Below are 26,480 nucleotides of genomic sequence, written 5' to 3'. Positions count from 1 at the left end.
CGTACGTTCGCATAAGCAAGTTCAGACAGACAAAGACGTGTCTGCTAGCACAGAAAAATACTACATCCTACAACGAACATGGGCTTATCGGGGTTTTTTTTGAGCACAAATGAATGCTAAGTTTATTTGTAGTTAAGATCTTACAAGTCTTTGTACAGCTTATAATTCCAGTTAGATTTTGTAAGCCATCTGCATTCCTGCACCTTATGACTAGAGATTGATTTTGTCCTCCTTTAGTATAAAGGAGTAATAAACATATGTCTATTCATGGCTAGGCTGATAGAAACTAATTCTCAAACAGATCTGGCTTAAGATATAAGAGTAACTATCTCCTAGGTGAAGTTTTCTCTGTCCTCCTTGCAAAGCAAACCAGATTTGGAAAGCAGGGCAACAGGGGAAAAACCTCGAAGATCCCATACTGCACGTAAGAAAGTCAGGTATGGGATAACACAACGAAGTATTAAGAAAGGGAGCAGAACAAAATGGCATGTTTTAATAGCAAGGAGGTGCGTTTTAACTCATACTATTTTAAAAAGAAAAACCGGTTACAAAGGAAAGATGGTACTTGGAAGAAGCTACCACACGAGGAAAGGAAACCCTGACTGCCTAGAGGATGTTACTGAAACCCAAACACTCAAGCAAGGAAACGTGGCAAAGCACACAAAGTGATTTTGTACTGTTGTACAAAAAAAAAAGTGTATCTGTTGCTTGTGTGCTACCTGGGAACAAGTGGCTTGTCAAGCTTTCTGCACGGTTTGTTGTGCGTGCTTTCAGCGTTCAGAGTTTCTCTCTTCAGGCACATTAAAACCTGAAGTTGCCATAAGGTTACGTCATTGGGGATTTTGGGGACTCAGCACCTTCGCTGAGTTAACAGAGCTGGCACTTAAGCAGCTTCTTTGGTAGGGCAAAGAAAATCAGCACTACGGCGTACTCAAAACAGGGGAACCAGAAGAGCTGACGTGATAGGACCTAAACACAGCAGCCAGATAAACCAACAGGAAAAAGACCTCCCAGTGCCGTAAGTGGTACTCGTTCATTACAAACTGCAGCACCCAACGGCACACTGACTTGTCTTGAGAAACTGGTGTTCTGTTTTTACGAGAGAAGAATAAACCAAGCTGCCTGAATTCCTTTAAGATTTTTTTAATCTTCAAATAAATACTCATGCGTCTGAGGACTGAATAGGGTGAAATCAATAGGTGAATCAATAGTGTGAAAAAGATATACTAAATAATATGAAATTTAGCTACAGTTAAGTTCAGCCAGCAATTATCAACAGTTTTATTTCTGGAACTGATTTAGTCACCGGCCAATGAATTAAACTTTTAGGCTTTTCAACTCTGCAGGTCTCCCTGGGTAGGCAACAACTTTGCTGCTGTTAAAAACAGAATACCACCTTGCACCTGCAATGGAGCTAGCCTGTACCGCAAGCCAAGACCTCCTTGGTTCCATGAACTGCTACCGAAAGAGCATGCTTGTATGCAAAGGTCCAAAAAGGAATTTCAGCGTCCAAAATCTAAGAAGGGCACTACCTATCCTTCACGGTATCTGGCTGTGATGATGGAGTTCTAGATCAAGGATCCAAGAGAGTTTTGGCGTGACCTAAACCGCATGATGTTTCTAAGCAGGTAAAAAGTACAATTGCAGGCACCCTGTGAAGTTTAGGATCGAGGACATTCAGAGTTCAGACACCTCTAGGGTAGGAACCAGCTCAGCGTGGGTTTGAGGATTGCAATTTTTGACTTGGGCATCTAAATTAAATTCAGTTCACGGTGTACATCGCTATTTCAAAACAGAGGTTTGAATTCAAGAGTAGACTATCGCAAAATAGTTCCTCTCCTCCTTTTGAATATGTATCTCACAAGTTTCAGAGTACTTGATACACACACACACACAAAAAGTCAGACTCAAACCAGAAAGTTATTAACTTTCACAATACTTAACATTACATGTTAGATTTTACTCACCAGGATGATTTGATATAGGAGGTTGGAATGCAAGTTCATTATGAACTGGCCCTTTAAAAGAAAAAAAAAAAGCAATTTGTTTTATGTGAGGAAAAATAAGGTTTTCTTTCTTAATTTATTTTCCTATGAAATAAAAAAAGACTTGTGAGGATGCCAGATGTTCTAAATCCCAGTATTTTCTGAATCAATAGGGCAAATCAGACAGGGGAGAAAAATGCCCATTGAAGAATTACACTCTTAGAGGTTTCCTAAAAAAATCAGGAGTCGAGTAGAGCAAAGAGCTCCATTACTATCCCAGGAGGAAAGGCTGCATGCAGCTCAAGCCACACTCAGCTCCAGGAGAGAGCAGAAACCAGATATAGGATGGAGATGTAATAAAAATAGAACTTCGGCTTTACACTTGCTCCTCAAGTTGGGCAAGAAGAGAATCATTGTATAGACGAGTGTGATATAAATCTGTCAAACCACTCTTCATTAGTTTCATTAATCACGCAACAAGTTGCCGAGCATGCTGTGGACTTGACCATAAGAAAACGCTCCCTGAAGGCAGAGAAAAAGCCCCAGAGAGCTCATTTTCTAAAGAAAAAAAAAACCCGAACACAGTCTTGGTCAGTTTATTCTCTCCACTTCTATAAACTAACTAGATCCCTCCCCAGGCAGCAGAGAACAAGAAGGAAAGACTCAAACATAGTATTATAAGTAACAGCAGCTTTTGCAACAAGATGTCAAAACAGGCACAACGTTGGTAGGTGTCAAAACATGCGACTTTCTGAAGTGAGAAATGGCAGCAGCCAAGAAAAGCTCTATGTGGTATCACCAGCCAGTTACAAATATTAATTATGGAAAGATACATGCACTGAGAAACATTTATAGAGTATCCACAGCACCACTAAAGTTTTTACATCCTGAGATTTCTGAAAAATAAGTAGGGATCCTGCCAGAACAAGATAATGAAACTTAATAACCGTATCTAAACCACAATTTTCTTGGTAGAGACAGGCTGAAAAGTCATTCTAACATTAATTCTCCGTATATTCTCCCCTCCACTAACAATGATTGCTGCAAACGGGTGCTCTGGTTAAGTACTATATCAGGAAATAAAGAACTGTTCTAGCTTTTCGCCACAAAATTTAGAAAAACTTTAATTTGGGTGGGGGTTTTTTTGCACTATACTCTTACAATGCATATACTGTGCTAGACACTTAGACCAGAAGTTTGATCACTTTTTTTCTCCTTCCCATCTCCTGTACCTTAAAACAAGAGGCTGTGCTCCTTTACAAATACTTTACTGCACGAGCTTTCACAAAGTTGTTTTAAGCTGGCTAGTGTACACAGACACAGGTCTTCCAAAGCTTAACGTAGGTTGTTACATCACTAAGACATCACTTCAAAATTTCTAGAAAATAAAAACAGCCAGGAGCTTCCAAGTTTTGAAAGAAAAATATCCAAACAACACATTCTGAATCGACATCCTTTTCCGCAAAGGAACTATTTACTACAGGACTGCAGAGCTTTAAAAACAGAGCTTTAGAAAGGAAATGCTAGTTTTGCTAGGTATAGTAAGACATCTGTAATACAGATAGTATCACTACAGCTATCTGAATTTCTAATCTCTGCTGCTTTAATGGAGAAAAAGTCCATCAAGCTCTTCCATTTAACTGTCAGAGTATACTAAACACAGTGACGGTAGTTCTATAATGAAAAAAAAAAAAAAAAGGATTTGAGGGTTAAGAATCATCACAAACGAACCCCCGCCATCCAACAAAATTGGAAACAAAGTGATTTGAAATTCTGCAATACTTACAGTAATGTCCAGGATGCATAGGCGGATGATGCTGAAGATGGCCATTCTGGTGGTGAGGTATGGTAGGTGTGTAGGCTGCCGTCCGACTTCCAGTCCAAGTTGTAGTACTATCTAGAAAAAGAAAGGAGCGGTTGGTTTTTAAGGGAGTTTTTTCCACATCTCACTTCTAATCCTCTAGTTCTCCTGAACATTTGGAAACCGGTTTTAGAAAACTAAGAAGAGTGCACGTATGTATATACTCACTGTGATGGTAAGTAGCTGGCTGAGCTGTAAACCCATTCTGCTGAGTTCCTGGCTGAGGCCCTGAAGCAATCTGTAAGAGTCCATCACTATGGCTACCTGTCAATATACTGGTAGGTTGACCTGGTAAAAGAACACACTACCTATTCATGAACGTTCCAAAATTTTAATTAAGAAGAGCTCAGCACTACTGGGTAGGAAAATACACCCAACTAAGGGCACTGCAATACACAGTTCCTACAAGTTTGGTTTCAGGTTTGGTTTTTTTCCACCCACCAGAGTGTCTTAGGAAACTTGAAGCAAGATGCTCTGCATCAGCTCATTTTGACTCTGACACCCTTAATATTTTAGGAGTAGAAGTATGCAGAGAACTCTGTTTATCAACCGCATCTTTGTTTTGTTCACATCTCATTTTCCAGTTTGAAAGGAAAGAAGAAGAGATGTCACAGGTTTTATTTAAAAACATAGCTGGAGTAGATTTGGTATCCAAACTGGCCAAAGTAGGTCCAATAAGTTGCTTATTTTCAGCATAACTACTGTTCCTAAGGAGGACACCGGCTTAAATTTACGTTCCTCCAAAACATACCAAACAGTATTTTATTTTTAAAATTAGTGCTTGAATAGAGCTGCATACATCACTGGACTCCTTCCTGAGAAAGTTGCTGTTTGGGTTTTTTTTTCTCCCAAATAAATATTTCAAGAATTGTCTAAGCTTTAAAGTAAAGCTACAGATACTTCAGAACAGGTTAACAGAATTTGATTTTAAAAGGCTTCAGCTCAGCCATTAACACTAAACTGATCAGCAGTTTCACAATTACCCTTGCACTCTCAAAATGGTGTGGCTAGCAGAATTTAACACATTGAAAACTTGAACTAAAACCTAAAAATGAGGGGGGTTTTCCTGTCCACTTGGTTCCAACAATTAAAGCACTGATGAGAAAAAGTTATTGACTATAAAATGGTGTGCAAAAGCAATACAATTAAACTGCTTATCCTTTTTTCTCGGCTGGAGACAAATACAGACATTGTATCTCAGCTTGGCAAAACCATCATTAGTTTTAACAAAAAAATTATCAGCTAAAATTAAAGAACATTATCAAAACACCATGCCACCATAATTTAAATCTGATAACACGAAATCCATTATATTCACACATCTTTGATATTAAAGTGACGAAGAGTACGTGAAACCCCTCCAAGCTTCGTGGTTTCTCTACATCGGGGCCGCAGGACGCTGCGTACATCACTGCTTTACTGTCCTGCTGGAGCGAAGCGTGAGGTTTGGTGTTGGCAAACCAGACTCTTCCACTTGTACCAAATACACACAGCAAAGTAAGAAAAACTTCAACCCAGCACTCCAACGGACTCATGAAACTATTAATTAGCGCTGTCACTTTGGTAGTACCATGGGCCATTATAAAAATCATCTGCAAGACTCATTTTGTCAGCTGTGGAACACTAAAGAATTGTGTGAAAACTTCTCCATACCGCCACCTTACAGTATATCCATTTGTTGTCCCACTTGCTGTTGTAATAAAATAATAAAGATCTTCCATTCCTACAGCAATTATTGGAATAATAGCCATAATATTTTGTCAGCAGTCAATTGTTATAACATTGTACCACTGAACCTTTGGCATATCCAAAACAGACTTGTAACACTCCTGTAGCGTCAGTCTCATTAAAAAAAAAAAAAAAAAAAAAAGACTGTGTCACCAGGAAAAGTTACTCAAATTATGCTCCAAGTTAAAACCTTATGTTAACACTTACGAGACCGCCTAGATCATATCACCACACACTTTTAGTGTTGCGCGGCAGCAGCACAGTTTCAATGCAAGCTCTACTTTGGCACAAATCAGCGGTTAACTTTGAGCTTTCACGTTTTCAGTTTAATATTTCATATAATCTCGATGATCTTACTTGTTGAAGCCACAGGAATGTTGGGAAAATTAGTGGTGCTGGTAGTGCTAGCTTCAGTAGGAGCTAACATGGCCGGGGTGCTATAAGGCTCTGTCGATGCCCTGTTACTTGGCGGATGCTGGATGGTTTGGACTGAATGGCCTTCGGCAGAAGACAATGACGGCTGCCCCTCGTAGTCATGAACGTATTCGTCTTTCACCAACATGCTTGATGGAGCTGCAAAGAAGCAACCGGTTAAACGCGCAAAGCAGGGCTATTTTGGGGATTTAACTACCAATTGCACTACTACTTTCAAGCAATAACAATGCCATTAAAACTACTGGGGGGAGGATTTAACCTATATAAACGTTGCTAAAGCACTCCTCTAAATTACAAATAAACACTTCAAGTCAGCAGCAGGAAATTTTGAAGCAGAACTGGGTGGAAAAGCAAACTGTTTATTTTGCTTACTGCTATCAAACAAGCAGTGTAGCCCCACAGTAGTAGACGCCAATACCGTTCTGTTTTCTAGTCCATCATTGTGTGATTGGATATGGTTAATAAAAGATAAAAACATGCTTTTTGTCAAGCACCTAAATATATATTAATGCAGTAGCTAACAAAACAATTCCTAGTATACAAGAACATACATAAAGCTCCTATGAAAAATGTAATTCATGCACACAGCATATAAAAAAAACCTTCATGCATCCCTTAAGTAATTTTAAGCAACTCCCATCCAAACTGACCAGAAATATCAAATTCACATTCAAAGACAATATAACACTACTCTGTATTTAACAATGTAGCCACTAATTCAGAATATTCTACATAAAGCGTAAGGAAATTACTACCATCACTACTACAAGAATTTATTTCTATACATCCTATTGAGCACGTTCAAGTAAAACTCTTACACTATGTTAGTTCCCATGCTCATTTTTAAAGCAGCCTTAAATATATTAAAATTTGACAGTAATTTTCTGTTTCCTGCTGCAAAAAACAGCAGCAGAACAAGGAAACACTTATGTATTTAACTGCTGACTAGTAAGCTTTGATTCGGTACAAAAGGATGATTTTTCAGAAGACGCAGGTAACAATGCAAATTAGCAGACATGAGCACACAAGTTAAAGCTTGTGAAGTTAACAGTTTGTTGGGTCATTTATTTTTTTTTAAAGCCATTTTTGATTGTATACTTCTAATAATGTGCTAAAAATATTGGATTATTCAAATTTCCTTCTCTATCAATTTCTTCTGGAAGGAAAAAAAACAAACCAGTTTGGAAATAAAGCAGTTACCAGCTGTACAATCTCAGATTTCTGAATAAAGTTCATTGGACATTTAAAGTCCAATTTCTCTCAAGTTTCAGGGAGAGCAAGAATATTAGACTGCTTCATTCAATTGCACATTAATTACAGAATTTCTATTACTTGCTTGTTAAACTACTTATTAAATCATAAGCACCTATTACTTCCAATTCAATTAATTAGTATATCATATAGGTGCACACATTTTGGGGTGTTTGGTTTTGGTTTTTTTGGTGGTTTTTTTTATTTAGCAGCATGCAACAGAGAGGTTTTTTGTTTTCTTTTCTGTTGGGGTTTATAAGTTGCAGGCAATGAAAACAGAACCTACCTACAAGCTGAGCTGAAGCATCAATTTAAAGAATTTCGCAATACTTGCCTCTCACATGTTACTTAGCTGGTTTTCCAAACCCAGAGAGAGAAATGCATTTCCATCTGCTCTCTGTACTCCCTCCCAAGGAGATACACAGGAATAAACTGTACATACTGAAGAGCTTAACACAGCCTGTGCCCACAGAAACACAATAGTAAACAGAACTACTTACCAGAACTCTGTAGTGTCAGTCCTGAGAGATCTTTAAAAAGAAGAAAAAGAAAAGGAAGCATGAAGGTTTATATACACAGAGATCTTCAACAATGTTTGAACATTAAGTTTATAAGCCTTGACAAATTAGTACACCATAGACTCTACGTATTATACCCCCTCTGTCACAACACAAGTCTCAATGCTAAGTTACTCCTAGGATACACATTAACTGTAAGAACTGTGTGCAAAGGCAACAGAAAGGCTTAAACAAAAGTCACAAACTGTTCCTTCAAATTTGGAATAACGGTAGAAGAATAACTTCATTAAGAAGATGGACAAAAGCATATGAAAGTCATTTATAATCAGATCATTAAAAGTTAATGTTTCTAATTTAGACCTGTATTTTCTAGACTAAAAAGGAAAACATTTTACATTCTATTCCTACTGTTCCATTTTAAATCAAGAGTCTACTTACCGATGCCAGGCGATACTACACGCTCATAATGGTAAGGATTTACACAGACACTGTCACATTTTAAGTCAAAAGCATACTGACAATATTTAACATGCTTGAGTTCATTTTTATGAAGATCAGGCCACCTCCAAAGACGAGCGTAAATCACATGGGGGAATCCCTTGCGACCAGCCACCTAAAAAGTTAGACACAAAAGTTGATTGGGAAAGTAGCAAGACATTTTGCTTTACTTAGCGAGGAGCAAAGCTAGAAGAGGACAAACAACAACACAACCTCTCTCCATCATCAAAATATGACAAAAAAAAAAAGATGGTGTACAGTTTACCAAAGTTCTGTACTCAACAGAAATAAATTTCTATTAGGGTTTTGCTACGGTTAAGTCAACACTGTGATTCTTAAGAAAAAATACTGGATACAAAATGGCAGAAGCAGAATTTGTGCTTAATGTAGTATGTATGGTCACCTTCCCCACCATGGATGATGAAGGAGCTTTGCCCCAGAAGAAGAGGAACGAGGCACTAAGCTACGCTATAAGGAATTTACAAGTAGAAGAATGCCAATCCATTATACTGGAAAAAAAAAAATAAATAAAAATGCTTCTAGGGTAGACAGAAAGCTAGCCAGCAAACATGACATCTGTCCTGGAACAAGGAAATCACAACCCAAGCTATACAGGTACTGAGTACTGACGATATAAGGCTAACGTAAATCCTCAGTGCAGACTCCTTGGAGTACCTTAGCAAGGGATCATAGGTCTTTCTTCACACTGCTGACCAACACAGAGCTAACAGAAGCTTGTAGTGAAAATACCAGGATAAACAGCCGAATTTGTTACGTGACCCTGCTTTTTACTGCCACACACACACTCGTTTAGAACGGCTGATCCAACGCCTTCTGCTCCTTTTGAAAAAAAAAATAATCAACTACTGCAGCAGTCCAGAGCTCCAGCCACAAAACATGCCTACAAATGGGGGCGAGGCGGGGGGGGGGGGGGGGGATGCAAGAGAAGAGCTACTCTTCCTCAACACTCTAGGATCCTGTGTCACTCACTTTTGCTCCAGCTTCACTAGGAGGAAAACATCTGATTTTTCACTTGTACTAACCTGAAGCCTCCCATCCAGCGTTCTCTGTATTGTAACACACTTGCTAGGATGAGCTCCATTTGTGGTTATAGCTGTAATCAAAGAATCCAATTCATCTTTTTTCTCCTTTAGCTTTTTAACTAAACTTTCAATTGCGCGTTTTGCAAAAGTTTCACTCTCTCCACCTTGTCGATGGCACATCAAGCTGTGAACAATGCTCAGACAAGCATCATTACTTGTTGGCGTGTTAGTAATAGACATATTGTCCATTTGTCACAGCTTTTTCTTTCAGATCAAATGTCAGTTTTGGGGGCTGTTATGATTTTCAAGCTGATGAACAAGAGATGATCCAAGTTAAGTGTTAGATGTACTGTCTCTTGGTAAAACCTAGGAGGAAAAAATATCTACATTAGAATTGTTTTTAACAAATTGCAGATCATGTTTCTAAGGAAGTCTGTGGCTTTTTTGCTTCTTTTATTTTCAAGCTAAGTGCAGGATATTAAAAGCACATGAAAAAACTGCATTGCTTGTCCCGTGATAGCTAAAACATGCTTAAGACACTGCTTGCACAGTTTTAGATATAAGATTTTTTTGTTTCCCCTAGTAACAATATTTAAATAAAGATTATAGTTTATATACATGTACACATAGTATGTACATATAGAAAGGTAGGGATTGTTAGATGAACAGGCTCTGAATCGGGAAAAGGAGAACGGTGACGATGATTACCTATGTTTTATACTGGTAGGATGAAACCAAGTGCAAATACTGACTGGGAATCAAGGGACATTGATTTAAACAAAATTTGAATAGTGAAGAAGCATGAATGCACACCAGAATCATCTGTCATCTTTATTTAATAAGTCTGTTCAAATAGTTCAGCCATGTTCTGACCTCAGACTAACTCTATTTCTCTTTGCTAATCAGAAAGGCAAAAATTGTATCTGGTCATAAGCTTAATACACATTTATGTAAATTAGTATTGGGTGTATCTTTATACATGAAAATCCCAGCTGGCACATTTGTCTTTACTCGTTTGGATCCAGCTTCTTCTGGATCAAGAGAAATCAACTGAAGGCACTAAAAAAAGCACTTCTAAATTGTCTCAAACAGAACAGCCTTAATTACACTAAATTTAAGATAAGGAATGAGTCCATCCTAACACATTTGGCCTTTAAATTCCATCTGTTAAGAACCCACAGCGGTTTCTGGTCATGAAGTCATTCTTCTCAAAGCCAGCAGACCTCATCCTTTTTTAAGTTTCCTTTTATTCACAAATTAGAAGAAGAGCTGGCCTGATCTTCTCAATTGTGAATGAGCTAATTACTACGTTCTATCTTGCTTTATCCAGAAACACAGGACGGCAGGTTTTGTGCGCTCACGGAAAAGGACGTTAATGTTGTCAAAAAGCTGCTTTGGTTCTTCAAGCACCTCTGGCTTCAGGTTGTCATCTACTAACACCATTCTACCAACTCTTGGTTAGACTTTAAGACACTGGCAGCAAATACACGGTTTTTTACTACATTTACATGAGTAAGCTTAAAGTATAAGCCTTTTTGAAACTAATGTGTTGTTCTCAGCAATGTAAATAAAATATATTTGGATTTAATAGTTAAGGGAAAAAGTTTGGTTGTACTATCTGAGGAACATATCCAGTCAAAGACCTGTTACTGCACTGGAATTTTCCATGTTATCAGAGGTAGTAGCAGCTCTTTATTGGAAACAAATGTGTTGCACAAAAAAATAAGAGTGTTAGTTTAGAAAGTTAACGCATCACACAAATTACAGTGTGAAAGCCTGGTTTCCCTTCTCGTAAAAGGAATACTGCAATGCAAATCCAGCACAATTCAAAAAAGGAAACAAAGTCTTCCCTATTTAGTATTTCTCCAGTTTCAACTTGAGTACAGCATGCTTTGGTATACTTGGAAAAAACACATCATAAATCCTTCCCCCCCTCCATTTTCAATAGTTTTCTTCTTTTGTAAGGATGCTTTTGGACCTAATTTCTCCCAAAGGAAAACAATTACCTAAAAGTTTGAGTAAGATCATTTTACCTAGCTATTAAAGTTTCTCCCTCAACGCCGGGGTTTTTTGCGCTTCAACTCAATAAGCCTCTTTTTAAAAGTCAAGCTTAACCTGCCAGTAATTCTCCATGGCAACCCGCACTCGCATAAATCCATAAAAGCTTGCCAGCTAAAACAGAATAGAACATCATTTTCCTTAAATATAAAACAGCATCCCAGATAGATATGCATAAGTAATCATAAATAAGTGACTAGATAAAGCTATTAGCCAAAAGAGCTTTAAATAAAGAGATGCTTAAAATTAGACACGCAGCTCTATCTTCCACACTCTTAAAACTATGAATGAGTTTTGCTTGCTGACTTTCAGAAGATTGAGATGAAGCAAATAAATCCTTATAATAAGTGGAATGATCTTCAGAAATGTTGAGTCACCCCTCAGCTGCCACTGCACTCAACAGGAGCTTCTGACTGTTCAGCACTTTCGAAAGCCGGGCCACTTGTTTAGAATTTTGAATACTGTTACACACTGCTGGTGCGGAATCGCACGGTAATTCAGGAGCCTTCCTTTACAAGTCCCATCTATACATATCCTGTATTTAATCTTGCAATTTCTAGCCCCAGAAAAAGGGGGTGAGGTCAGTGGCAATCAACCTGGCACATATTGATAAACGCCGTGACATATTTCTTCTGAAGCACCAGAAGCATTAGTATATTTTGCAGACGAGCCAAGTTTTCACGTTCCACAGATTTTGTTTTTCATGAAATAGCTCTACAAGCCTATCTTTGACTAAGTCACACATTCAAGAGGTGCCTCGACACCTTCTTACTATATTACTTTCATGTGTGCAAATAAAAGCAAAATGCAGTCTTAATGCGTGTTATTTTTAGAAGATAGCCTTTGAAGATAAGGTTCCAGTATGCCTTCAGACATGGAGCGCTAGATGTTCTGCAAAACAACAGTACGCTTGTGTGATTTAACGCTTATTTGATGTGAGCGTGAAACTTTAAATTCGTTCCTCGGCACCCCCCCACCCAAGAAGGTGATCCCACACTACAGCTCAAGCTTAGATTTACAGTCGACAGGGAAGGCCAAATATATTGAGCAAAGATCATATTTCCCTCTACTCAGGAATTTCATGAAAACAGCAATGGGTGAGAGAGTTCTTTGGGGAAAAAAGGGGCAGAGAGAAGAGACAGGGAACACGAGAAAAGCAGCAGCAGGAGACAGTGCTTGTAATGAAGCTCTCGGCTTCGCCTACCGAGGAACAAAAAGGTATTTCTCTGCCTTTTGGGTGATGAGAGCGGAACACAGAAGGGGAAGGAAAAAAAAAAAAGGGACGAGCTAAGGTAAAATGCTAACAACTTACGCAGTTATAGAGAAGTACCTCGTTGTGTTATAGAGAGTCATTCATTTCAATAACTAAGTATTAGCAGGTCTGTTTCAAAACAAGTGAACAACAACTAGCATTCTGTGACAGTCTAAGTATTGGAACAAGAGTAAGATCCCCTGGAGAGGAGATAAATCTGAAAGACAAAGGAAGTTAAGACTGCCAGGTAATTAAAAACACCTTTGATGATCTGTAGCAAACAAGCTACTATCTCAGAGAACTGATAAGCAACCATTAACTGAAACTCTTCCCTCAAGACTGATGCAGACTTGAACAAATATCATCATTCTTCCATACATCCTACTTCCCCACGGCTGCCTTGCTGAAGGGTGATGGATCTTCTTAGCCCGTGCAATGAAATTCAAAACATGAAGCAGCTGTCTAAAATTAAAAACGCGACACTGGTGCCACATGCCTCATTTTCATGTCTGTGGATAATTCTGCCAGAAAGGGTTACCTGAACAATATAAATAGATTCTAAAAACACAAGCAACTATAACAGTATACTACCTATAACTAAAATCAAATATATTATTGACTTCTCTACGTGGAAGTAACATTACTGAGCTCTCTCACTGGTGCCCTCATCACGCTTACATTTACCTTACGGGCAGGAGAGCAAAATAAGCACCGTACCGACTCAAACTATTCCGCTGTTCCCAGATCGACCGCTACATTCTCTCTCGCAAAACAGCGATCATTTTACTAGCGTGACTAGAAAACGGGAGACCAGGTTTAATGTTCAGCATCTTCTGCAAAAGCTATGAAAAGCCAGAGCTAGCTCAGAGCTCCAAGGAGAGCATTCCCATTTGTGGAAGAGCAAGGTGCTCCTCATCAACCAGACAAAACTCAGCAAAGCACAAAAAGCAGATGAGATCTCACCCAAAGGAATAATAAATGCATTGATGGAACAGCAAATTAATATTCCACCTTGTTTGCCAGTGTCTCTTCAGCTGCACCAGCAAGATAATATTATAAGCTAGCACGGCTTAAGAACAAGTGCTTTTACATGCCAAAAACCAAGGGTAACAAAACCAGCGTGAGCCATGGCTTCCAAATACTTGCAGCAACTGTTTAGGCAGCACACTAGGTACTTAAGAGATACGATAATTTGGAAGGGCTCACTCAAGGCCCCAGAGTTGCTGAGGTATATTTCGGTTTGAAATTCTTCATCGAAAAAAAGCATGCAGATGCATACAGATGTAGGCAGACAGACACACACAGTCTGAAGAAGGTACAAGGGTTTTTGAAAGAGAAAAAAGTTTTTGCTGCTTTTCACGGTTAGAAAAAGCACACGGACTTGATTTCCCTGCTTTTACAGAGGTATTACTACAGTCGTACAGAAGCTCCACTGAGACGCAAGGCCAGGGACTGCTAAAAAAATACAAAGGCTTCCCTTAAACTCCCATCAAGGTGCCCTAGCTATTCAGCCAAGCAAATTTTGAAACTTATCTGAAAAATCCCATCCTCCAAACATCTCCCATTTCCAATACTCTAATGCAGCTGAAATTTGCTGAGAAGTTACAAATCCAGACTTCTTAAAAAGAACTCACATTTTTCTCTCCATATTAAGAACAACCTTAAATGAATACTTTTTACACTCACGAGTCGCTTATCTTCCCCCTCTCCTCCCACAAAAGCCACACTTTGCAATTTGGGGAGGAAGATCAACCCCAAACAAGAAAAGGAAATAATACGCTTACGTAGATAAACCGGGCGGTTATGGATGGAGCTGGAAGTCAGGGACGTAACCCAAAGGAATATGATCCAGGCAATCAGCAATCCAACAGCTTGGGCAAGACGGTTAATCCAAGCGCGACGCTGATATGATACACTACCCTATTCATTTACAGTAGGGTTTAAGCCAATCGCAGCTGCGGAGGGATCAAATTCACCAAGAAACTCGGTCTAAAAATGTGACAGTCCAAATGCCACCGGATAATTACTTTAAGATATGGGCAAAAGGCCAAAACCCTCCTTCGGGTCACTTTCTTAGCATATATTTTATTCGTTAATTTTCTACAGCAAGCTAGGTATTTTTCAAACAAGCCAACTTGAGACTCTTAGAGACTTCACCGGTTGCAGGACAAATTACATGAGAAGTAGCATGATTAGGGGAGAGCAAATAACACTTTGTTTTAAAGACCAAGATGTTAATTGTGAAGTGCTGTATTTAAAGAAAAAAAAGTTTAAAAATATAATACAGCCTTGGCACTACTGGAAAAAGAGTTCCTGCAGGTGTCAAGGCAGCAAAGGCCCTTTGAAAAGCTTTTGATGGAGAAAGGGAAGCAGTCTTGCAGCTCAGCTCAGAAAAGAAGTTCCAGATACAAACATGGTGCTGAAGATCCAGAGATGCTGGAGGGGAAGGCTGATAAACATGCCTAACGCGCAGCATACACTGACATATCAGAAGCGAATGAAGAACACAAGATGGATTTGCAACCGCATGCACGAGAAGCCTGAAATAAACAGTTGTGATGGAAATCCAACCAGTCTGCAAAGTTAAAATCAAAGGGGGAAAAAAAAAACCAAAAAGAGATTTTACACGTGCTAAGTATCAGATGACACATTTGGGGCTCAGGAAGCCTTTAAACAGCAAGGCGGAGAGAGATTTGGCATCTTTTTGTACAAACTGATCAGCCAACAGTCCTGTGTCACCCTAACGCATTTCAAATGATCATCAGATCGTTGTAGGTCCCTTCCAACTCAACTATTCCATTGTAAATAATCTGAGCACAGATTTCTAGAAGCAGTTACACAAAAAATGCTCTATGAAGCACGTAAATGCATAAGCCTGGGAATTTTGCGTACCGGTTTATCCGTGTAAGGGCTGGTGTTAGAAACATGTACGGGGATGCTAAAGACCATAACATAAGGCAAGTAAGCGTGTCTGACGGCATTCACCAGGTACAAGACAGCATTTCTATCTACGCTATGAATCTTAAGATAACGTGGCCATTATCCATTGTAACATACTGTAGAAGGGTCGAAGCAAGTCAGCAAATTTGCAGGCAGAATATCCTTTGTGATAAGCCATGACTTAAGTGAATATTACCACTCTGGTCTTCAAAAGAAAGAAAAAAACCCCAACTCGTAATGTCTGAGCTTCCAAGTAAAAAAAAGGAAAAGAAAAATACATATTACAGTAACAAAGAAAGACCACAGTCAGATCAAGGCCCATGGTGCCATACGATGTCAAAGGGAAAGATGTACAGCCTCAAATTCTGGGGAGTCATATACTGGGGTGAAGAGGGAAATGAATTAATGCAAAAAATATCTCAATGAGCAAAAATATATTTCCAAGCTGCAAATGTGAATGTAATTTTTGGAAAAACATATCTAAGAAATAATAAGAATTGTTTGCTCGAAGCTGTCACTGATGCTCTGGGAGCATAATTTATCAGCGACAGCCATCCCAGGCACAGATTTCCAGCATTTAGATACCAGGCAGTAACGCAACGCTAACGAACTGGCTAATTAGAATAGCACAGAAATTAACATCTTGCTAGAACATTTCACATGAATAAAGGACAAGAAAGGCTCTTGCATAAGCTGCAGCCTCCAAAATTAGCCAAACACAAAGATGTCAGAAAAGCAGCATATACATTTGATAGCTTTTAACCACCAAAACATTACTACAGAGTTTTGCTGTTTAATAATGCAGTGGCAGAAGTTTTATGATAAACATGATAAAGAAAAATCCATAAACCAATAAAACAAAAGGCAGCTCGTGATTTGATGAAGATATGAATAAGTGATTAAACTGCAGATACTTTCCAGCACATTAGACTATTATCTACTTGCCCAAAGGGTGAACAGGAACAAAATGTTTGTAGACATAAGAACAATTAGCATTAAAGAGCAAGAGAAAGAGTACTAAGAAGGTACTACACTCACTGTTCTGTACAGTAAGAGCTAACATTCCCCAGAATACTATTTTTGTGCATGTATCTGAATCATCAGTATCAATTCTGCTCATCTCGCTGTCAGTAGCTACAAAAATTTAAGACACACGACAGCATAAAAGGAACTGGAGAAGAGTTTTAAGACAATTCTGAGTGGCAACTCTTTGATCTTAACAAAAATCCACGGTTAAAAAAGTATGGGCAGCCATTTCTTTGTGGAAGAAACCGATGTGACGTAGCTGCCCGACTGCAGCTCACAGCTTCCACCTGTGCACTTCAACTGCTTTCAAAAGCACTTTACAAATGCAACAGACTGATCCTGGAAACGGAGCAAACATTTCTGCTGTACAAGGTTCCAGGTTTTTAAAATCTCATTCAAGAAACTAATACAATAGTAAAAACCACATCCAAATCCTTATCTTGTCTTTGAATACATGGGGGGCAGGACACGATTAAAAAGGCAGTGCCTACTACGCTGATGTGACTACATATGCACACATTTTAAATCCTAGAAAGTTGCATTTTTTCATTTTGGTTCCCCTTCCCTCTCTCTAGTTTTTATTTTTGAGAAAGCATACAGCTGAAGAAAAACCTCCTCTTTTCAATACAGGCTTCTGTATGGTCTGAGAAGGAAGACCACTGCACATTCCACCACGAGAGCGGGAAGGGCAGTAAACTCTTCTACAATTGGATCCATTTCCACAACGCAGATCTCAACGCCTCACGCTACCTCACCTCTGAGAGGGCACCCTTGGAGTCCCAACGAGCAAGAAGTCATCCCCTCCTCATCCTAGTGCCCGTGGGTAAGGAGGGGATGAAAACCCAGGAACGGCAGGAGAGACCACATTCAGAAAGCAGAAGGCGGTGGAAGTCCTTGCCGTAGAATGACAGAGCAAACCTGAACGGAACTCCTCCTCAGAGTATCCTGCAAGACCCATCTTCTCGCAGGCGGCTTCCTTCAACAAGGACAAATAGTAATTTGTCAAAACCTCACAAACAGAGGAAACAATTGTGGCTATGTCAAGTAATGAAAGGAAGAGTCAAAACCTTGCTCAGGCAGAAGTGGAGTGATTTTTCACTGGTACGTAATGTTTCGATACCCTAGCAATAGGTGTATTAGATAACATCTGTTCTTTATTGTGATCTGCACAGGGATGATGTTCTCTGCATTTGTTCGAGCTTAGAAAAAAAATAATAAAATCACCTCTGGGCAAAGCAAGCATGGAAAATTCCAGCCCCAACCAAAGGTAGTTTTTCACAAGGTTAACAACATAGGAAAACAGAGTCCTAAAATTCCAGCAGGACCTTAACAACAGCACGGCAAAGGCTGCTCCTCACGAGGATCTGCTCTCAGCATCTTTGTTCTCCACTAAATCTGTTGATATCTCTCAAAACTCACATCCCTATTGTGTTAGCTACGCTTGAATGCATTATGTAAAGAACCATCTACTTAAAGGAATTCTAATCAGTTTGAGACACTTATTGCTTCTCTTTAGGCTTCAGCTCTTTGAAATAAAGTTTCCATATCAATATTAAACACGCATGCTTATGCAACAAGCAAATCAAAAGAGGTTCATGAATGCAAAGCGAGAAGAAACTCCTTCCAGTAGCAATTCAGCCACGATAAGAGGAGGGCCAGAAGGACAAGTTGCCTACTTAACATGATGCTGGCATACAAAACCACGTTCAGTTTTACAGGGCAGTACAGCTATTCCAACAACCTTGCGCGGAATCACCTACATTACCGAACGAAGTAACGACAGTACAAGAGTCTTACAATTTAAAAGATGACAGCTATCGCAGAGTCTGAAATCACTCTTGCCTGTTGACAGTGGCACACCATTCTTAACCAAGATAATTTGAGAAGTGGTGGTAAAAGACACCACGATCCTACTCCGACCGCTTGTGTTTGACAACACTTGGTTTGCAGTAGTACAATTTGGGCTCTAAGTAATAACACATCTAACCCACAACTAGATTATCCCATAAATTAACCAGCCTTCCGTGGTAAAACCTATAAGACTCAACTATGCAGCAAGTCACAAACCTCCCCAAAAACCCAACGCTCCCTAAACGGGGATGGGAAGGAAAAACAGTAAAGAAGGAATAATCTTAATTAACACCTCTGGCGCTGAGCAGCCCCACGCTGCCTGAAAAATCACCTAAAAGCACCCTTCGCTGTTATTACAAATAAGATGGCAGATTTCAAAGACCTAAACGCGAAGAGGCTCACACAAAACCATCCAGGGCATTTTCCAGCGAGCGGGAGGGAACACACGAAGAGCCGGTCTGCACGAACGGCAACGGAGGAAAGTTTAACCGGGGACAGGCCGGCTGGAGAGCCTTTACGAGAGGGTACCGAGATTTTTTAAAAAAAAAAAAAACAAAAAAACCTAAAAGTTTGGGGGCGACGGGAGGGAGTAGGGATTTTTTTTTTTTTTCTTTTTTTCTCGCATAAGGAAAAAAGGGGAGGTGGAGAACGAGCCGGGGAGGGGAACCCACCGCAGCGGGGCCGTGGACAAGCCCCCGGGTGGCGGGTGAGGGGCGGGGGGGGGGGGTGGGAGTTGAGGGGGTGGCCGCTGCCCCGGCTCCCCGGAGCGGCAGCCGGCACGCCCCCGGCGCGGCTCGGCCCGGCGGCCCCCGAGGCGGCGGCGGAGAAGGGAGGAGGGGGGGGGGGAGACGGGCGGGAGGAGGGGGCGCGCTGCGGGCGGGCGGCCTCTGCGGGCGGGCGGGAGCCGAGAGCGGATGTTACCTGGGCCGCGGGCGGCGGCGGCGGAGCGGCCGCTCTCCGGGCGCGGCCTGCGGCTGTGGTGAGGGGCGGCGGCGGCGGTGGTGGTGGTGGTGGCGGGGGCGGGGGGGAAGCCTTCCCTCGCCTCAGCCGGCCCCGGTACGACGGAGCGGGCCAGGCCTCCGCCCCCCCGCCCTCCCCTCCCCGGACTGCGGCCGGGCCGGGCCGGCGGGGCGGCGCTCACAAGCCCGCGGCGCGGGGGGGAGGGGGGGGGGGGGACGGACCCGGCCGCCCTGTGACGGCCGCCCCCGTCGCCGCCGCCGCCTTCCTGCTGTTGTTGTTGTTGTTGTTGTTGTTGTTGCCGCGGCTCCGGCCGCTCGCACTCCCCGACCGCCACGGACACGTCCAGCCGCCACCGCGCATGCGCGACATCCGGGTAACACACACCCCCCCCCCGCCGCCGCCGCCGCCACAGCCGAGCGCCTCCGCCACCCGCCGCCACTGCGCCTGCGCGCCAGCCGCCCAGCGGTTGCCGCGCTGCCTGCTGTCGGGAGTGTGGGGCGGGCGGGCGCGTTCGAGGTTTATTTTTGTGGTTGGCGTCCGGCGGCGGTGTGTCGGACGGGGCAGGCAGCGCTCCTGGGACAGCAAGCACGGCCCCAAAAAAGGCACAGCTCCAAAAATGCAACCCAAATAAATACACAGGTCCGCAAACGCCACCCCTGTAAGTGCACAAGCCCGAAAATGCAATCCCCATAAACGCAAAGCCCCATAAACGCAACCCCCATAAGTGTGAAACCCCACAAACGCAACCCCCAGAAGCTGAAAGCCCTGCAAATGCAACCCCAACAAACACACAGGGCCACAAACGCAACCCTCCTAAAGGCATAGCCCCCCCCCCCACCCCCCCAACTGCAACCCCCATAAGCTTATGGCCCTGGTAACACAACCCCCGTAAATGCAAAGCCCTGCAAACGCAACCCCAACAAGATGCACGGTCCCACAAGTGCAACCCCCGCAAGTGCAAACCCCCTTAAAACGCAACCCCAACAAACGGACAACCCCAAAACGCAACCCCCACGAGCGCGAAATCCCAAACCGCGACCCCCCCAGAACTTGAAAGCTTTGCAAATGCAACCTCCAACGGTGTAAAGCCCCACAAATCCAACCCCAACAAATCCACAAGGCCACAACTGCTTTTTCCCATTCCTCATCACCTCATCTAGCAAAAACAAACTCTCCAAAAGAATTCAGCTGAAAAGATTAATTTAGGTTTTTGGTTTTTTTTAAACTAGAAAGTTACATCTTTCTACCTTCGTGGTGTTGGGCCACCGTTAGAATAGAAAACAGAAGAGAAAAGGTGCACAAAATACCGTATCAATTACGAAGCGCGATATATTCTTGCTACAGAAGCAGGGTGTTTGGCAAGGTGCTGGTGTGTTATCGCAGCTACATTGATAAGAATGATGGAAATTTTTAAAAATTGTTATATTGCCGTAACAAAATTTCTTTCTCACACTATTAAGTCATTTATAGTCACTTCCACGTCCTTAAGAAGATCTTAGTGATGAAAAGCAATGTAAAATGCTGCTATATTTGTCATCTTTTCCTGGGTAGATGTAATTGAAGCTTCTTCACACCAGGATTTGCTGAGTGCGTTGCAAATTATGTATTTCTAGAGTTTCTGAAGCGTTACGGATAGGAGACGAGAGCTCCAGTTCAACGGGGAGTATGTCCCGTGCAGGACTCGTGGGGACCACGGCGCAGCAAATCCACGTGCTCACAGGCTACCTACACCAGCCTCTGTGCTGGCACCAGCGTTTCTCCTCCCTCTCCAAGGTATAGAATTGGGAAAAAAAAAAAAATATTCAAAAATCACTAAATAATTTGCAATTTGTAAGCACCGTCTCTTCCCCCTCATACCTGCAGAACCAGCTGCAGCCCCTCATCCGGGGAGACGATTTGCTCAAATACGAGGATGAACGCTGCAAAATGTTAATGCTGAGCACCAAGTAGTAAAATTTTCAGATTTCCCATTGGTTTTATAACAGCAAATAACAAGTTTAAATATAATACGTTAAATTTCCTTCCATTGGCAATAGCCCTAGTTTGCTTTCAAGGCATACCATGAACCACAGCTCCTTCTAGACCGTTGGGATTCAGCAAACTGCCATTACCGACGCTGGGTATTACACATCTTTTCAACAGGCAGCTGTCTTTATAGGCAAAAAAAATTTGGTTTTAAGAGTGGAGATGAAAGGGTGTCGGGAAATTCGGTGCAATCTCTCACCTTATTTCACAAGCAGGTGTGAACAAGCCGCAAATTCAACAAGGAAATCCCCCAACGATGTCGCTGCAGTTGGGTTACGGGCCAGTGAGATTAATTCAACATCTTTCTCGGCGACATGGACAGTGGGATCGAGTGCGCCCTCAGCAAGTTTGCCGACGACACCGAGCTGTGTGGTGTGGTCGACACGCTGGAGGGAAGGGATGCCATCCAGAGGGACCTGGACAGGCTGGAGAGGTGGGCCCGTGAGAACCGCATCAAGTTCAACAAGGCCAAGTGCAAGGTCCTGCACGTGGGTTGAAGCGCAATCCCAAACATGACTATAGGCTGGGCGAGGAATGGATTGAAAGCAGCCCTGAGGAGAAGGACTTGGGGGTGTTGGTGGACAAGAAGCTCAACATGAGCCGGCAGTGTGCGCTGGCAGCCCAGAAAGCCAACCGTGTCCTGGGCTGCATCACCAGCAGGTCGAGGGAGGGGATTCTGTCCCTCTGCTCTGCCCTGGTGAGACCCCCCTGCAGTGCTGCGTCCAGCTCGGGGGTCCCCAGGACAAGGAAGACGTGGAGCTGTTGGAGTGAGTCCAGAGGAGGCCACGGAGATGATGCGAGGGCTGGAGCACCTCTCCTATGAGGACAGGCTGAGAGAGTTGGGGTTGTTCAGCCTGGAGAAGAGAAGGCTGCGGGGAGATCTAATTGCAGCTTCCCAGTACCTGAAGGGGCTCCAGGAAAGCTGGAGAGGGGCTGGTGACAAGGGCAGGGAGTGACAGGCCAAGGGGAATGGCCTGAAGCTGCAGGAGGGGAGATGGAGATGAGATGGGAGGCAGAAGTTCTTCCCTGTGAGGGTGCTGAGGCCCTGACACAGGTTGCCCAGAGAAGCTGGGGCTGCCCCTGGCTCCCTGGCAGTGGTCAAGGCCAGGTTGGATGGGGCTTTGGGCAACCTGGGCTAGTGGAGGGGGTCCCTGCCCATGGCAGGGGGGTGGAACTGGGTGGGCTGTGAGGTCCCTTCCGACCCAAACTAGTCTATGATTCTGTGATTCTATGAATTCACTTCTATAGCATGTATTAAATCTGAAAGGATCTGAATCCTGCCGTAGCCGGCACTTGCACACGAGGAAAGGACTGACCTGGAGCTGTAAAGGGGTGATCACCAGGTAGATGCCTCACCAGGGAAGATGCTGAGCTGCATTTTTGCCCAAAGACAAACAGCTCCAGCAACGTTAGTCCTGGGAAAGACCATTGTAGGCCATTAAGTTGATTTTGAAAGGATACCACGTCCAGCAAAATGGTACTTTTTCCAAGCACCTAAACTCCTTTGAACTCAAACATTTTTCAAATGTCATATGCTGGTACTAGCAGGATCAATTTAACATGTCATGGTTTAGCATCCGTCCCAATCTCGCTCCCCAAAATGTGACTATGATCAAATTTCTGCAACTTATTCTACCTCAAGAGCCCGATCAATATGTTTTTATTATTAATAAAAAACACATTAAGTCGTTCTAGTGACTATGTGCCAAACCACCGGTTTCAGTGAGACCTGGATCAGTCCTACCACCTTGCCAGAAATTAGATTTCTAGAAAGAAGCCATACAAGGTAAATAATTAATACCCTTTTTCCTTATAAATGAACATAATTCAGTAAGAGCAAATTATTTTAAAAGTTTGTTAAAAAATAAAATATAAAAATGCTCCCAAATGAAGATCATGTTTCTTCTGCATCGACGGATGAAGAGTCCCATGGTGGGCGGTGGGGAGTGGTTGATACCAAAGGCTGAACCACCTCTAGCACCAAGGATCCCTTTCCCAGCTGGATTTAAGAGCCCAGACTCGATCTCGAGCTCTCCATCCTCGACACAACCCGCCCCACGCTTGCAGCAGCTAACCATTTTTTGTGCTCGGAAGTTATTTCTCAACCCTTTTTGCAAGCTCATGCGGATCTCAGCAGAAGGAAGATTTACCCTCGCTCCCTTTGATCAGCGCTCGTCCATTCGGTTAGCAGCTACACGTAAAACGCAGGAACATCTCTGCTGTTACAAAACTCCTCACGTCTTATTTCCTCTCTCCTCCTCTTTCCCGTAACATCAAAAGCTTCTTTCGCAGTTTATCAAGTCCCTCTGCTAGTACCAGCTAAAAAAAAAAAGGAACCAAACTTAGAGGAAGTCTTCTGGGAAAGCAGAAGAATGTTTAAAATAAGTTATTCAAAGCTTAAAAAAAAGTCTAAATCTTCCTTTATATACCCAAAATTTGTTAAAACACCCTCCCAGTCCTTACGGTAGCAGACCAGAGTCCTTTACCTGCTGTCAGATGAAATATTCTCAGGCAGATACATTTTAATGCAAAGGAATTTTGTTCTCTGGTAATTAACAAATGGTTAATGGAAAGATAAACTCATTGAGAAAATTAGGTGATTTATGGTCCAAATTTTTCTGTCCTTACTGGCGCACATGTTCCCATTAATTTAATTCAAGTCTCACTAGCAGTCAGATTTCCGAAGTAATTTAGTATCCAGATGCAGAGAGAAGAGTGGACCACAATAAGCAAAGACCGATGGATCTGCTAAGAAAGAGACAACTATAACTTGATTACAAATACTAAAATATATTAAATGGAAAACATAGGAATTTCACATAACTCTAGTACTAAATGTACCCTCTTTTGCCAACATGCCAAAAAAAAGAAACTGTTTTTAAAAATGACAGCCATATAGTTAATCCGGCCTTCAATATAGACCAGGCAACTTGCAGCTTTTCTTCTCAGCTTAGACGAAACGAGCTTTTCCTCCCTTGATTATCCACGCAGAATAAATTGCCAGAAAAAATGCACTAACACATCAACTCTGCGCAACCAAGTCCCCAGCCCTAATGCTTGAAGAAGACCTGGCCTGCTGCTTCAATTTGATATGCTCTTCCCCTTGCTGCTCTTCATCCAAATTGACCCATTTTTGTTTAGGATTTAGATCCTAAAACATATTTAGGATGTAGCTATGTGGTAGGACTGACCCAATATATCAGCTCACTACTGTTAAAAAGTGGGGGTCCCAAGGAGCTCCTCATTTTTGGCCAAGCAGTTCTGCACCCTCCGTCGTTAAGCCCTTGTAAATGTCGTGCAGCAAGACACCTCGCTAATCAACTCGGTAATCCAGCCGAAAATAAGCCCAGAGGCTGTTTTCTTGCAGGCTAGCAAGAACCAGTGGTTGTTTAGCCAGGCAAGCACTGGACTGACACACCAAGCTGGACACCTGGACCGCGGGACATGGAGAAGCGAAGTTCTCTCCGGGAGCCTACGCCATCGATTCATCTCACTCATCTACCCACACCCTCCGTCATTTGAATGGGAACCGAAGATATTCCTGAATTCACAGCAATTAACTAACCACACGAATGCAAAAAATGTATTTATTGCTGGGATGGGTAACCCAGTTCTGGAGCTGCACGATCCAGCACCGCAGGGAGATGAGCTGTGCACACATTTCAGGTCGCATAAGCTTTCAGATTATCCCTTTTTATTATTTCTATCCTTTGATTTTGTCATTTGCAGGTGGTAGCCAGTGAATTTCCAAAAAGCCTGGAGGTTGTTCCCTAAACTTCGTATCGCAGCTGTGAACGGCTTAGAAATAGGAATTTTTGGTTGTTCCACTGTGGAAGCAGACGTAGCACAGCAGGTGAGGATAATGAAGAAAGTTATTCTTTCACTGTGTGAAACACAGAATGGCTGGAGTCTGCTCAGCTTTTGACTACATAAAGCAGAGTGTGATATCAAGATCTCTGCATCTGCCATTAATTTTTATCTTCGAAAAGAAAAACAATTGGGGGGGGGGGAAGAACGTGCCACTGCGTAACAGAATCACAGAATAACCTGTAGACTCTGCCCACTTTACACCATTTTTAAGAGAAGTCATACAGATCAGCGAGTTTCTGCTCCAAAAGTCACGTTCTTCAAGTTTGCAACTCTTCCCAATATCTTTTTTTTTAAAGAAACTAAAGATTTCCTCTACATTTGAAGCGTATTTGAAGCACAAAATATTAATATTGGTGTGATTCGCTTCGGAGTTACTGTAACCGCAGGGTTGGGATTATCACCGTGCACAAACCACCGTTGAGCGGTGCACCATTTACGAGGGAGATCATTAAAGAGTGGGAGTGGTTTTTTTTTTTTTTTTTTTGAGAGCTTTGTTATTCTACATTTAAAGCAGGGAGGAAAATTGTATATTAAACCCGATTCATTTTCCATCTGTATTACCATCAACTCAAAGTACAAGCACAAACTCTATCAGCTGTACTCAAACCTGCCAGAGTATTCCGTGTTTATTAGAAAGCTATGAAGTGTTTCAGCTTTCAGGAAACCATGCTAGGGGAAATATATTTAAGATAAGATTCTTCAAAAACACTGATTTTACTTTTGAGCAGAAAATTGAGCTAAAATTTGGGAAACTCCAACTTCTAGTTTGTTTTGAGGTGGGAAGAAAAAGGAGGTACATGTTCCTTAACCGAAAGAATAAAGTCATTGCAGAAACAGACTGAGCTATAGAAGTGGAATTCCTCCCATAGGGGTATTTCTACAAACACAAATACGCTTTTATCAGGATAATTTGTCTTAATTTGTCTTAATTTGTCTCATCAGGATAATGCATTTGGAGGAACACTATAGGAAAAATGACACTGCCTAAAGACTTCCAGAGCATACTTCCAAAACTTTACAGGTATACAAAATTAGGGCTCATGCTTCAGAGCTTTAAATGAATAAAATCATTAAGAGTGATTCACTTTTGACAGGAAGTCTGAACTATATTTATTTTATGAAGAGAAAACTGTAAGAGCTCCTCCACTTGAGCAGAGCAACACACCCCGTTACAAACAC

At 42.0% G+C, this 26,480-nt stretch overlaps 1 protein-coding gene across 2 annotated transcripts in view; it reads right to left on the bottom strand.

The window, feature by feature from the left end:
* The window catches only part of SMAD4 (SMAD family member 4), a 28,912-nt gene extending 9,133 nt beyond the window's left edge, over window positions 1-19,779 (bottom strand). Inside the window, exons 1-8 of one of the 2 annotated variants that reach the window (XM_075740883.1) lie at window positions 19,368-19,779; window positions 9,320-9,685; window positions 8,217-8,391; window positions 7,761-7,790; window positions 5,932-6,147; window positions 4,015-4,134; window positions 3,772-3,882; window positions 1,968-2,018 (exon numbers count right to left, since the gene is read on the bottom strand). In XM_075740883.1, coding sequence (XP_075596998.1) covers window positions 1,968-2,018; window positions 3,772-3,882; window positions 4,015-4,134; window positions 5,932-6,147; window positions 7,761-7,790; window positions 8,217-8,391; window positions 9,320-9,568 — 952 coding nt within the window. In that variant the 5' untranslated portion in view covers window positions 9,569-9,685; window positions 19,368-19,779. The remainder of the gene's footprint in view (window positions 1-1,967; window positions 2,019-3,771; window positions 3,883-4,014; window positions 4,135-5,931; window positions 6,148-7,760; window positions 7,791-8,216; window positions 8,392-9,319; window positions 9,686-19,367) is intronic. The other variant, XM_075740884.1, reaches the window with a different exon arrangement.
* Between the last annotated feature and the right edge of the window lie 6,701 nt (window positions 19,780-26,480).

Source organism: Balearica regulorum, chromosome Z, assembly GCF_011004875.1.
Source record: "Balearica regulorum gibbericeps isolate bBalReg1 chromosome Z, bBalReg1.pri, whole genome shotgun sequence".
NCBI classification, from domain to species: domain Eukaryota; kingdom Metazoa; phylum Chordata; class Aves; order Gruiformes; family Gruidae; genus Balearica; species Balearica regulorum.
Note: the sequence above shows the minus strand (reverse complement) of the source record. Positions and strands in the feature narration are given on the sequence as shown.